Source organism: Pantherophis guttatus, chromosome 1, assembly GCF_059756535.1.
Source record: "Pantherophis guttatus breed Tessera chromosome 1, ASM5975653v1, whole genome shotgun sequence".
Taxonomy (NCBI): Eukaryota; Metazoa; Chordata; class Lepidosauria; order Squamata; family Colubridae; genus Pantherophis; species Pantherophis guttatus.
Window position 1 is genome coordinate 21,691,262 of NC_142063.1, and position 14,142 is coordinate 21,705,403.

The 14,142-nt window shown below is 43.7% G+C and overlaps 1 protein-coding gene across 1 annotated transcript in view; it reads left to right on the forward strand.

Annotated features, from left to right (window-relative positions):
• The first annotated feature begins 566 nt into the window (after positions 1 to 566).
• The window catches only part of PDE4C (phosphodiesterase 4C), a 127,332-nt gene continuing 113,756 nt past the window's right edge, over positions 567 to 14,142 (forward strand). The window contains exon 1 of the mRNA XM_034437624.3: positions 567 to 856. Within this exon, the coding sequence (XP_034293515.2) occupies positions 633 to 856 (224 nt within the window). The 5' untranslated portion in view covers positions 567 to 632. The remainder of the gene's footprint in view (positions 857 to 14,142) is intronic.

Here is a 14,142-nt window from a genome sequence, read left to right on the forward strand (position 1 = left end):
CTTTCGCTCGAGTCTGTGGTTGAAATTGAGTAGGATTATGGAGGCTGGTTCCCAGCCTTTTGCGTGGTTTCAGGGAATCCACCTCCCCACCCCGTTGGGATATAAAAAGGGCAAGAGTGCTTGGAGAGAGACTTTTGGGGCGGTGCTGGGAGGCAGGGCTGGCGGCTGTTATCCAGGCAGCTGCGGGACCTGTTGTGTCGCTCTGCTGCGGCGCCTTCTCCCGCCGGAGAGCGAAGAGCGCAGCTCTCTGCTCCGAGATCCAGGCGCGCACAGAAGGGAAATGCGCCCCACCTCGTCGTTTCGAGGCTGGCCAGCCTGAGCGCAGCAACTGTGTTGGGAGTGGAGAGCGGCCAGCCAGAGCCTTCGCCTCGCCCCGCCCCGCCTCACTAAATGAGCCGGCGGAGAGCTGTAAATAAATCTTGGCCGGAGCGCCTTCTCATCGCCGGCGCTATATAACGGTTAGAGCTGCCACCGGCCGAGGAGCGCGGAGAAAGGCAGAGGGGCCACTTCGGTAGGAGCCAAGGCTGAGCGGCACCAGCCAAACTTTGCCCGGCTCTGCCTTCCCCGCCGGTCCTCCTTGCCTCTCTCGCTTCGCCGGGCTTCGCTCCACGTGGCCGTTTCAGCACCACGCGATGGAGGACAGCGCCGCCCGCCGCCCCTTGGAGCTGAGCCGCGAAGGAGCCGGCCTGGCCAAGCCGCCCAAGCACCTCTGGCGCCAGCCTCGCACCCACATCCGCATCAAGCAGCGTTTCCACTCCGACACCGAGAAGTACCTGCGCTCGGGAACCTGCGATGCCTCGCTCCGGCCGGCCCTCCGGAACCCCAGGATGTCCTGGCCCTCCTCGCTGTATCGCCGGTGAGAGCAACCGGAGGGGAAGGGAAGGGAAGGGAAGGGAAGGGAAGGGAAGGGAAGGGAAGGGAAGGGAAGGGAAGGGAAGGGAAGGCAACGATGCGCCCTCGGGGTGGAAGAGACGGGTGGGGTTGAAGGGGGAAAAGGCAGCTGCTTCTTTCAGGGAGGTTCCTTGATTTGGAGCTGAGGGTGCAGGAGGGGCTGGAGTCCCTACTTCAGGGAGCTCCGTGCACTCCGAAGCTCAGCGGATTTGTGGTGAAAAGGCGCCGTCAACCTGGAGCGGGAAGCCTTTTGAAACCGAATAGGCTACCTGGAGGTTGAGGTTTGGCCTGAAAGAAAACCTTGTCCCTAGGAGTAGAGTGCACCCCAACTGTCTAAAGGTCAGTTTGTGACCTGGAAATTCCAAGGAATGGGAATCTCGGGGCTACAACATTAACAAGGGTGTGTGAGAGAGAATTCAAGGGAGGTGTGGGGGTGTCCTCTCGTGACGGAGGTTTGTCCTGGAGCCTCTTTTTTTAGAAGCTGAAGAGCAGTGCAGATATTTCCAGGGAGCCCCTCTTCAAAGGTGCTAGATTGGAGAGTCTGAAGCCAGACTCTTCTGAAGAGGGGAAAAGATAGTCTTGCTGAGACAGCAGATTTTCTAGGATGCAGGGTTAGGATAAGAAGAGTGTCTGGTTGGAAAGGTCAAAATAGCAGTTTCCAATACACTAATTCAAGGGCACAGCTAACATCTGTCTTGCTATGGGCATAATTCCTGCTCTTGGCTGCCAATCTTCGGCATGATTTCCAGCCTTCCTTAAATTAACAATAACACATGCACTGAAAAACCCACGTCAATGATAAATACAGGGTACAGTATGTTTGCTGCTATTTTAGAGATGGCTTCTTGTTAGTTCTATCTAGCCACCCATCCATCAGGGTATCTGATCTGGGCTCACACTTCTTTAGCTTTCCAAGCCAAAGAATTTATCTGCTGTTAATGTTAATAGAATAGAATAGAATTCTTTGCTGGCCAAGTGTGATTGGACATACAAGGAATTTGTCTTGGTGCATACGCTCTCGGTGTACATAAAAGAAAAGATACATTCGTCAGGAATCATAAGGTACAACACTTAATGATAGTCATAGGGAACAAATAAGCTAATTAAAGTTAATGTGACTTGTTTGCTGTTATGAAAAACCTTTGAGGATCCGGATGATCAACTTGCCACTAAAAAAACACAAACCTGTAAATAACACACCACGTCTGAACAGGAACACAATATTTTTTTCATAGCCAGAAGCCAGCCCTTGCAGAGTGTCGTATTAAGAAGCAATGCCCTGAGCGTATCTTTAAAAGGAACAAAGAAAAGTTTAGTGTCCTTTCTACCCAAATCATGTTTTGAGAAAACAGTATTTTGAAGAATTCTGATTATAGCAGCTATCCTATACAACCTCTAGAACTTTGTAATCTGATTTCCTCTGGATATGTGGGGTTACAAAGCCTGAATTTTCAACCACGTAACATTGTTGTCCTAACATGTGACAAATGCAAGTATGGGAAAAGGTTGTGTTGACTCTGCATCTGATTGCACTCACTATGTCCTTAGGCTTAAACCCCAATGTGTTTTGGGGCTCAGACCTTCTACAGGTGGTTCTTTTTCTAAATAGAGACATCTTTTTTGCATCTTTGCTCACACAAACCTATGACATCACTCTCTGCATCAGCTGAGAGCCCAGAATGTAATCTGAGATATTCAAAGGGTGTTTTTTTGATGCTCATTGTTGCAAGCATCTTCAAATGCAATTTGTGAGCAGGTGACAGGGTCTGGATGCTTCAGCTCAAGTGTGAAAGAAGTAAAGAAAGAATAATAAGGCTCTTCTGTCACATTTTGTGGCGAGAATAAAGATTCTGCCGATTGGAATTGTGAGCAGGGAAGCAAATACAAAGAAGTAAGCAAGGAATATGAATTTCAAAACCCACATCGTTTGGGAGGAATTGATACCCCCATCCCAAGAAATCGGCCATTTCTTGTCTGGGATTACAGATAATTTGTCAAATTTGGGGGGAGGGGAAGAAAAGATTAAATGAAATGCAATTTCTCAGTCCTGGGCTGGAGAATGAGAGCGAGGAAAGGAGGAAGTTGCATGAATACAATGCTGTACAGGATATGGAGAAAATGGAGAAGGACGGAGGGAATATTGCCAAATGAAATAGATGAGCAGGAAATTCAAGGCAAGGAGAAAAATGGTTGGGTGTTTTTGTTTTTTTTTTTGCAAAATGTAGAATTAATTTATAGAAGTGATTACGGCAGTGGCTAATGATAGCAGTTGACTTAGCTTCAAAAAGAGAGTAGTGTGATGAAGGAAGGGAGATCTATGATTGGCTGTTAGTCAGATGGTGGTGTGGTTGCTCCATATTCATAGGCAATCTACCTCTGAAGACCAGCTTCTGTGAACAAATAACAGGGAGAGGTGTTTATTAATGCATTAATTACATTTCTAAACCACCCAGCAACCACAATTTCCCTGGGCAATATATATGTCTATTAAAAACATACAATGTAAAACAACAAACAGCAACAGTATAACAGATGAATATATAAATGTGGTGAGTGCAGTGCTAAGAAGAGCTAAGATCCTGTGTAGAACCCTCAAACTCCCAGGCTTCTGGTAGAGGACCCAAGATTGAGGAAGACACAGATTACCCAGAAGTATTTAAAAATCCGTCTCTCACTCTATACATGATGAGTGTCTTCATCAATCTTGGGCCCTCTACCAGAGGTCTGGGAGTTTGGAGATTCTGTGCAGGATCTTATCTCTTCCTACACAGAAAGCTGACATTGTTCCTGGGAACTGTTGGAGCCACTCTCCCAGATTAGGAGTCACAGGTTGGTTTCAGCAGGTTCTGACCAGTTCTGGAGAACCGGTAGTGGAAATTTTGAGTAGGTCGGAGAACCGGTAAATACCACCTCTGACTGGCCCCTCCCCCATCTATTCTCTGCCTCTCGAATCACAGCTGATCAGGAGGGAATGGAGATTTTACAGTATCCTTCCCCTGCCACACCCACCAAGCCACGCCCACCAAGAAATGCCACGCCCACCAAGCCACATCCACAGAACCGGTAGTAAAAAATTTTGAAACCCACCACTGGGCTCAGGTGATGCTTGTAGAGTCTGGGAAGGTAAATCTAGGAGAAGATACAGTACTCTTTCAGACTATCTAGTCATTGTTTTGGCTTTAAGCTAAAACCTAAGCTTAAAGCTAAGTTTTCATTGGCCTTATGGACTGCAAAGCAGATTGTGAAACATGTAATATGATTGTACCACTTTGTCCATAGTATCATAGGGTTTGATCTTTGATGTCATCTAGTTCAATTCCCTGCTCCAATACGGTGTCCAGTAGATGATCTCTGAGAAATGCCCATCCATATCCTGTTTGAAGATCTCTAGCAAAGCAGAACTCATAAATTCCTGTGGCTGAATGTTCCATTTACTGGACCTTGAACAGACAAGAGGTCCCTCTTGGTGTTCACCTAAACCAGGATTCTTGCTGGTTCAACCCATTAATTATAATCCTGACCTCTAGATGAAAGAGAGTAAGTCCATCATATTTCTGCGTTACAACCTTTCAGATTTTGGAAGACTCCTATTAATATCTCATTAGTCTACCTTTCACTAAACTAAACATAGCAAGACCCTTTAACCGGAACATGCATATCTCCTATATCAAATCAAACCAATCCTTATTTGGTCTTAGACCAGCAAATAAAACACCAGGAGTCACAATTCATTAAGATAAAGGGAAAAATATAGTTATTCTAAAATATCTTACAGGGTAAGAGTTAATACTACGGTGTTCTGTGCAGACTATACAACAGTACTTGGCTATGGGTCAAGGAAATAAGAAATACTGCTGTATTTCATAAGCAACCCAGACAAAATCCTGATATAGCAAGTATTGAAAAAGAATAACGATAAAAGTTTTATCACAATTTAGCCTCTCTGTTGCTGATCAATCTGCCCTGCCACTATTTTTATCTGTCTGTATTCTTCCTCCTGTCCTCCTCCCCACTCTCTTTGCCATCTGTGTAGCAAATATTTGCTTGCCAAAAAAAAAAAAAACCTTATCCAGGAGGTCTGCTAACCTTGGTCTCCATCTCCTCTCAGTGAACTGCGGTGCTTTCCCATCAAAAGGGAGAACAAAGCCCCAAGTGAAGAATTTCTGCTCTGGGGAAAATTCTTTATGGCTCTGCTGATAACCTTTTGTTTGATGGTAAATTTCTGGTTTGATTTGGTAATGAAACTGTCAGCTACTGAGTCAGAGTCTGTACACTGGCTGGCCTCTTACAAAGATTTCACCCTGCAGGTCTGGTTCCACAACACAACTATTTGCATCTTCGAGAAGTCAATCCCAGGTGCAAAAGGGGAAGAGAAATGGTCATTGTAGAAAACAAGAGGCTTCACTAAATGTACTCCCTCTTAGCCAATAGGGTTTTTCCTTTGTTCTTAGCTGCAGCTAAGATAGTATGATTGGAACCCGTTCTCCAACTAACAGATTTCATTAAAAAGCATTAGCTTTTTTGAAAACTGCAGCTCTCATCATTAGTTGCATAGATTAGTTGGAAATCCTACACCAGTCTAGTCACTTTGTGCATATGATGATGTGACCTCCAGCTCATGAAAGCTTTTAAAAATTAGTCGTTGGGAAGTGGCTTCTTATTTTCGGCCACCATAGACAGACATGGTTGCCTTCCTACAATGTCTTCCTACAGGAACATATAGGAAGTCCAGCATGTGGAAACCTTGCTACCTTCAAATTTTGCTTGTCAGCTTGTCAGAGACTGACTTCCAAGGGAATGAATCTGAGACAGATGTTTGAACCAGTCTTCCTTCATTCTTAAGTAAGCTTTCTTAGGAGCAAAAAGGAAGAGAATGCTTATCCAATTTGCAGATGGCACAACATGGGATGCGACTCAAGAAGAAAGAAATAAGATTCAAAATTATCCTGAAGGTTAGAAAAAGGAAGTAAAAATAAGAGAATAGAATATGACAGAGACAAATGCCAAGGTTTGTTTTACCAAGAGAACAAAAATCAAAGGGATGGGATAGGGTCGGGGGATGGGATGGGATGGGATTGGATGACAGACAGAGAAACAGATTGTTTAGTCAGACAGATTAACAGAGTTGGAAGGGACCTTATAGGTCATCTAGTCCAACCCCCCACTCAAGCAGGAGACCCTACACCATATCTGGCAAATTGCTTAGCACATTGTAAGCCGCCCTGAGTCTCTGGAGAAGGGCGGCATATAAATCAAATTTAAAAAAAAATGGCAGTCCAATCTTTTCTTGAAAGTCTCAAGTGATTAAGCTCCCACAACTTCTGAAGGCAAGCTGTTGGGATGGGATGGGATGGGATGGGATGGGATGGGATGGGATGGGATGGGATGGGATGGGATGGGATGGGATGGGATAGGATAGGATAGGATAGGATAGGATAGGATAGGACAGGACAGGACAGGACAGGACAGGACAGGACAGGACAGGACAGGACAGGACAGGACAAAAAGATTGTAGAAAGATAGATGTTTACAAACTGAATATGAACCAGCAATGCAAAAAAAGGCAAATGCAATTTTAGGCTGCCTATTTGGTTCGACTCGAGTGCCTAAATGCTACTTCCCACCTCTAGGTTTTTATGATTCTCTTTTCTCCAGAAACCCAGTTGCTGCAAGCCTCGGTAACCTTAATTTCATCCTCTTTTTCACTTCCCACTCTCTTGCTTTCAGCCTCTTACCTCCCACTTACCGTATCCTTGCTTTTCAAAAGTGACTTTTTCTTCCTGAATCCTGATTACAATGCCAATACAGTATTATCTATAGCTCAATATCCTGTTTCCAACAGAAGCCAAGAATCCTGGTAATCATGGGGGAGGGGGCGGGGGGCGGACGGACCTGGGAGGTGTCTTCCCAGTTCCCAGTTCCCGGGTTTGCTATTCAGAAGCACAGTGCTTCTAAGCAGTGAGGATCTATTTAGCTGTCAACCAGAATTCTTTCCACCTGCAAATTTTTCTAATTCTTTAAAACTGGTATATTGAGTCATTATCAGTTGTTGAGATAGCAAATTCCACAAGTTAATAATGCAGTCTGGGAAGAAATCCTTCCTTTTTATGTCCTGAGCTTATTACTAATATATTTCACATAGATCTTGGGGGGGGCGGGCGGGGGGAGAAGTTTGAAAAAGAAAGTAAGAGATATCTTTTTCAGTTACTAATACTTTTATAACTTATTTTTATTAAGAACCTGGCCTATCTGGTATTAGGTTCAGCAGCATATAAAAGTAGGAATGGAGGAGATGTTTGTTCTATCAAAAATTTTAAACAAATGGCATTTCTGTGAGGATGTGGCAAACTACATGTTCTTAGGGATGGCATTATGGTGAGATTAGAAATTTGATGGTGGATGCTGGCTGGCAAAATCTCTCTGGAGAAAAGAGAGATCCTGGGATCACCCATATGCACTCCAGCTCCTTGTGAGTAGATTTCAGGGACGGAGGGTTTTGTGCAGGGGTGGGCTCTACTTACCTTTACTACCGGTTCACAACGGGGCCATGCGAATGCACAGAAGCATCCTGATGACGTCGAGGTCGGTGGGCGGAGCCTCCAAACCAGGGTAGGCGGAGCCTCCGAACCCACCACTGGTTTTGTGGTTGGCTTGTGAGTCAAGTAGCTGGGGATTCAGGGAGTCTATCTAAGCTACAGTTGTAATGTAGCCTATGCAGGTTATCCTTGACATACGACTGTGACGAAGCCAAGCCATTATGGTCATATGTGTAATGGTCATAAGTAAATCACATGACCAATCTGATTTTGTGACTTTTGTTGTGGCAGTCGAACATGGCAGTCATAAAACCAACGCCGTATTCCTTAAGCAAACCCATTGTTCGCTAAGGCGCGGTTCTGCCAAAAAACAGAAGTAATCCCTGGGTTTTGGAAAAAATGTGAAAAATAGTGGTACGACCTCTGGATGCAGCAAATGGCCATAAATAAATGCGGCTGTGTTGCGAAGAACCCAAAGTGCAGTCACAGGACTCTCTCTCTCTCTCTCCCTCTCTCTCTCTCTCTCTCTCTCTCTCTCTCTCTCTCTCTCTCTCTCTCTCTGTGTGTGTGTGTGTGTGTGTGTGTGTGTGTGTTTGTGTGTGTGTGACTGTTGGAGCTTTGGAACCAGGTTGTAACTCCCTTTTTCCAGGTAGGTCGTAACTTTGAACTGTTGCTAAGCAACTGGTCATAAGTGGAGGGCTAGCTGTATGTACACAGAGTTCAGCTGAACTTCATTGTTTAATCTATTCTAGAAGTGCTTTTTTATTGCTTTTCAAATATTAAGAACCTTCAGAATGGCAAGTTTTATGGCATTCACTGGACGAGTTTCTGTCAATTCTTACCGAAGGAAACTTTATGAGTTTAAGGACTTAGAAAACTCTTTTTTTTTTTTTTTCCATTTTTGTGGAACAAATGACAAACAGGGTAATTAGACTGTTGTTTTTGGAAAGTTATAAACAGACAAAGGGTCGAGGTGGATTTGAAATAAGACGTTGAAATTAACTATAAGAATCCCTCCAATGGGAAACTGTTGTTGCCTTGAATTTTAAACAAAAAAGTGATAGGAGGGGACTTTGAAGGTTGCCCACTAAGGGGAACCAGAAGGAATTAAAGATTACAATTTATTTATTTATTTTTATATGCCGCCCTTCTCCGGAGACTCAGGGCGGCTTACAATGCGTTAAGCAATAGCCTTCATACTTTTGTATATTTTATACAAAGTCAGCTTATTGCCCCCATAAACCGGGTCCTCATTTTACCCACCCTAGAAAGGATGGAAGGCTGAGTCAACCTTAAATTAAAAGAGAATACTTAACTGTGACTTGCTAACATATTTACTTGGAACCAGATTGGTCTAGTGGTTAAGGCGTCAAGCTAGAAACCAAGAGACCATGAGTTCAAGTCCCACCTTAGCCATGAAAGCCAGCTGAGTGACTTCTCTCTCTCAGCCCAACCCACCTCACAGGATTGTTTTTGTGGGAAAAATAGGAGGAGAAAGGTGTGTTTGGATGATGTTCGCCACCTTGAGTAAAAATAATAACAAAAGGAAATAAATAATACAAAAAGGAGCAAAGTTAATTATTTTAGTTAATATTCAATAATTCATATTGGAAAATATTTGTGAACAATGTCATATTAAAATATTTGTGAATAATGGATTCATAAGTTGGTTTTAAGAACATCTGCCATTATAGGTAGACTGTGTGTAAATGATGTTATAGAGGGGAACATGTTCTACTGGCCGAGACTGAAATTTATTTGAATCTGGATTTAAAAATGACAAGCTACAAGAAAAATGAAAAAGTGATGTACTAAATATACAAATAAAACCACTTGATGTTGTAATTAAAAGAGACATATAGATAATAAACCAGAAGAGTAGATCACTTTCCTATATTGGATTTACAAAAGAGACTTGCTAAAATTTTGAAGGATTTTATAAGAAGTGAGAGAAATCAGATTCTTAGACATTACAGGTAATCCTCGACTTACAATAGTTCATTTAGTGACCATTCTAAGTTACAAAGACACTGAACAAAGTGACTTATGACCGATTTTCACACATACGACCTTTGCAACATTGCCATGGTCATGTGATCAAAATTCAGACCCTTGGCAAATGTCTCATATTTATGATGGTTGGAATGTCCTGGGATCTTCTGACAAGCAAAGTCAATGAGGTAGCCAGATTCACTTAACAAGTGTGTAACTAATTTAGCAACTGCAATGATTCACTTAACAACTGTGCCAAAAAAGGCCATAAAATGGGACACAACTCACTTAACAAGTGAGTGCAACATAAATTTTGGGCTCAGTTGTGGTTGTAAGTTGAGGACTACCTGCATTTGAAGAGATTAAAGACCAAGATTGTTAAAAGTAAAGAGAAGAAATATAAAGTTGCTTTATTTGATCTAGATTAAAAATATATATATCATTGTTTCTGGTAATCAGGACTGAATGATGAAGTTTTAACATTTTGTTTATAGACAAAAGATGAAGTATGGGAAGAAGAGATTCCTTATATTTTAAGATATAATAAAGGCACTAAAATTGTTTATATTTGTGATGAAGGGGGAAGTCATTTCTTTATATATTTCTTTTCTTTTTCTTTACTATATTCTTATCTTTATGATGTTGCCCAATTTGTGAGGTTTTTTTTTAATTCTCATTTTATACATGTCAACAGCAAATCAAAGAAAACATTTACTAAGTAGCAGTAGTGGGTTCCACTTACCTTCGCTACCAGTTCGGAACTGTGAGCGCGGGCCGGCACACTTGCTTGACTTGTGCACGGCACTTTTGCACATGCGCAGAGCCTTGAACATCCGTGATGATGTTCGGGCAGGTGGGCGGAGCCTCCCGCTGCCACCACTATCAGTTCGCCCGAACCAGTGCAAACTGGTAGAAATCCACCACAGCTAAGTAGAGTATTGCACCAGGAATTGGATGGCTTTGATTTCAGAATTTCTAATTTTGGTCACTAAATACAGACTACTGTCACGTAACTTTACCTGCAAGGTCATAAGAATGTAATATTTATGTTCCTTGAGGCTCTCACTTGGAAATGTTTGAATAAAGAGGAAACATTTGCATAACTTTGCATCGTTGTTGTTGTTAGTTGCGAAGTCGTGTCTGACCCATCGCGACGCCATGGACAACATTCCTCCAGGCCTTCCTGTCCTCTACAATCCCCGAGAGTCCATTTAAGCTCACGCCGACTGCTTCAGTGACTCCATCCAGCCACCTCATTCTCTGCCGTCCCCTTCTGCTTTTGCCCTCAATCTTTCCCAGCATTAGGCTCTTCTCCAGTGAGTCCTTCCTTCTCATTAGGTGGCCAAAGTATTTGAGTTTCATCTTCCGGATCTGGCCTTCTAAAGAGCAGTCAGGGTTGATCTCCTCTAAGACTGATCGGTTTGATCGCCTTGCAGTCCAAGGGACTCGCAGGAGTCTTCTCCAGCACCAGAGTTCAAAGGCCTCAATTCTTTGGCGCTCAGCCTTCCTTATGGTCCAACTTTCACAGCCATACATTGCAGCTGGGAAAACCATAGCCTTGACTATACGCACTTTTGTTGGCAGGGTGATGTCTCTGCTTTTTAGTATGCTGTCTAGCTTTGCCATGGCTTTCCTCCCCAGGAGCAAGCGTCTTTTAATTTCTCAGCTGCAGTCCGGTGATCTTGGAGCCCAGGAAAATAAAATCTGCTACTACCTCCATTTCTTCCCCATCTATTTGCCAGGATAGAACTTTGCATAAGTACAACTAAAAATTAATTAAGATACTTCACTCATGGGCCTCTTTATCTCTTCTGGTGGCTTCTCAAAAAAGGTTCAGAAAAGGAAAATATTTGTAGTTTGGGGTCGACATGAGTGGTCCTTTTGTGCTCTCTGAGCTTGGTGGTTTGCTTGCAGATGTTTCATTTCCAAAACTAGGTAACTGATGATGTTACTCAGCACTGCTGATGTTACCTAATTTGGATATTGAAATGTCTGCAAGAAAACCACCAACTCAGAGAGCACAAAAGCCCCCCCACACACACACACGGGTTCAGAAAACCATCAGAATTGATTACACTGTCTCAAGTCTGTTGGGTTATTCTTGATCCTCAAGTACAGGGTGCTAACCAACAAGACAAATCCTGGTTGAATTGGCTGGCAAGCACACACTCTGCTGAATTGTGCAATTCAGAGCAGATGGTCTTTGCAGCAGGCTCTGAGTCTAAACCATCTATTTTTAATATCAGAATCTAATATGATTGACAGCTACAGGGCATGGGGCAGGTGGGGAATGTAGATGTGCAGCTGATCAAAGTTATTTCCTCTTTGAACAGACTTTGTCCTAATTAACATATAAACATCTCTCTCTCTCTCTCTCTCTCTCTCTCAACCATCTCCCAAAGTTAACACACAAACACACATCTTTCTGTATGCATGTGTGTGCATGAACTATTTCCCATAGTTAACACACAAACATGTGTGTGTGCCTGTGAGTGTGTGTATGTTTGTGTATGAGACAAATGTGCAATTGGTTCAACATACAATATACAATAATACAGCCGTGGTGACTCAGTGGTTAGAACACAGAATTGTAGGCTGGCTCTGCCCACTGCCAGGAGTTCAATCCTGCCCAACTCAAGGTTGACTTAGCCTTCCATCTTTCCAAGGTCAGTAAAATGAGGATCCAGATTGCTGGGGGCAATAGGCTGACCCTGTAAACTGCTTAGAGTGCTGTAAAGTACGACTGTGTTTCCCCAAAAATAAGACCCGGTCTTATATTTTTGAGGGCTCCAAAGTAAGCACTAAGGCTTATTTTCAGGGAAAGGTGATTTCAGAGTGATCAGCCCAGCTGGGCGCCCCATCCCCCACAGCATGCACACAAGAGGCGGCAAGCGTGCGGGGAACGATGGTATCCAGTAGCAGCAGCAGCCTGCCGGTTCCTAGGTCAGCGCACTCTGAGGCTGTGCAGCCTGCACAGCACAGGTGAGTTGATTCCTTGTCAAAGCAGCAGGCAGAGGCAGAGGTGCGGAGGGGGAGGCAGGCAATCCAGAAGGCACCGGGCAGGCTGTGGGAAAGCTGAGAGTCAGTGGGCGGGAGCAGGCAACCAGCCGCAGGAGTCTCATCTTTGTGTCCCTCAGCTTGCCTGCATCCCATACGGCGCATCAGGATCTCCTGCCTTCTGCCCCACGCCTCTGCCTCCGTCTGCTGCTGGTGCCACGGTGCAAAGATGACCCTCCCGCAGCCAGCCTGCCTCCTGCTTCGACCCACAACTCTTGGCTTTCCCATGGCCCATGCAGCACGTCCAGATTAGGTGCCTCCCCCTGCCTCTGCCTCCCCCTGCTGCTTGGACAGGTAATCAACTCACCTGCACTGCAGAGTCCACAGCTGCTGCTGGAAACCCTCAGCCCATGCCTATTCACTGCCTCCTGTGCTAGCCATGCCCAACCATCTTCACTAGGTCTTATTTTCAGGGTATTTTCAGGGAAACACGATATGAAGCGGTATATAAGTCTAAATTCTATTGCTATTGCTACAAAACAGTTGCTTATTTGTCCTCTATTTACCTTCTGGATCGTCTCGCCCAGGCTGAATTTCAATTGGTAAACTCTTATGGTAGAGAGATTTTTCTGCTATATTTCGGAATGCTCTAGATATATTGAAAGTGCTGTATAAACACCCAGCGGTGTGATTGTGACTGATTGCTTCCCTATAAAGCACAAGTTCTTGCATGCTGAAAAACTAGAAAGTAATCAGACGTTCTCCACCGGTACCTTCTCCCTGTCACGCTAATTTTCTATGAACAAGGAAGTGAGATTGATTTTATTTTAAAGCTGACAACATTCAGGAAAATGAGATTCTGCTTATCTGTCCTTAAACAGTTTAGGTAACATTTTAATCTCAAACTATTTAATTCCCACAAATAAGGCATAAAGGTTATTTTTGTTGTTCAAATGTTGCAAATGCAATCTTCTGTTCAAGTGGATTACTAAAAAATGTGCATTTTGGCATCAGATGAACTTGTCTATAAGTAACATCCAAATGTGTATTATATTAAGGGAAATTGCTTGCAGAGATTAGTGTATAAGTAATCCTCAATTTACGACTACAATTGGGTCCAAAATTTATGTTGCTAAGTGAGAAATTTGTTAAGTGAGTTTCACCCCATTTTACAACTTCTCTTGCCACAGTTGTTAAGTGAATCACTGCAGTTGTTAAATTAGTAACATGGTTGCTAAGTGAATCAGATTTCCCCATTGACTTTGCTTGTCAGAAGGTTGCAAAAGGAGATCACATGATCCCGGGACACTGTAACTGTCATAAATGTGAGTCAGTTGTCAAGCATCCAAATGTATTTCACCCCATGAGGCAGGGGTGAAATGCTTCTGGTTTGGACCGGATTGCCCAATCCGGTAGCGATGGAGGCGGGTGGTTCGGAGAACCGGTAGCGAAAATCCCTGCCTCCCCCCCCATGCCCAGCTGAGCCGCGCGATTATCAGAAGCTTTTTTTCTTTTAAATGCCTCTGACGATCCAAGCTGAGTTGCCTGATCGTCAGAGACATTTAAAAGAAAAAAAGCCTCTGCTGATCAGGCAACTCAGCTGGGATCGTCAGAGCCTTTTGAAAGCATTTTTTTACAACCTCTTCGCCGAAGAGATTGTAGAAAAAATGGTTTTAAAAGTAAAAAAAAAAAAATGGCCACGCCCACCCAGTCACATTACCCCCAC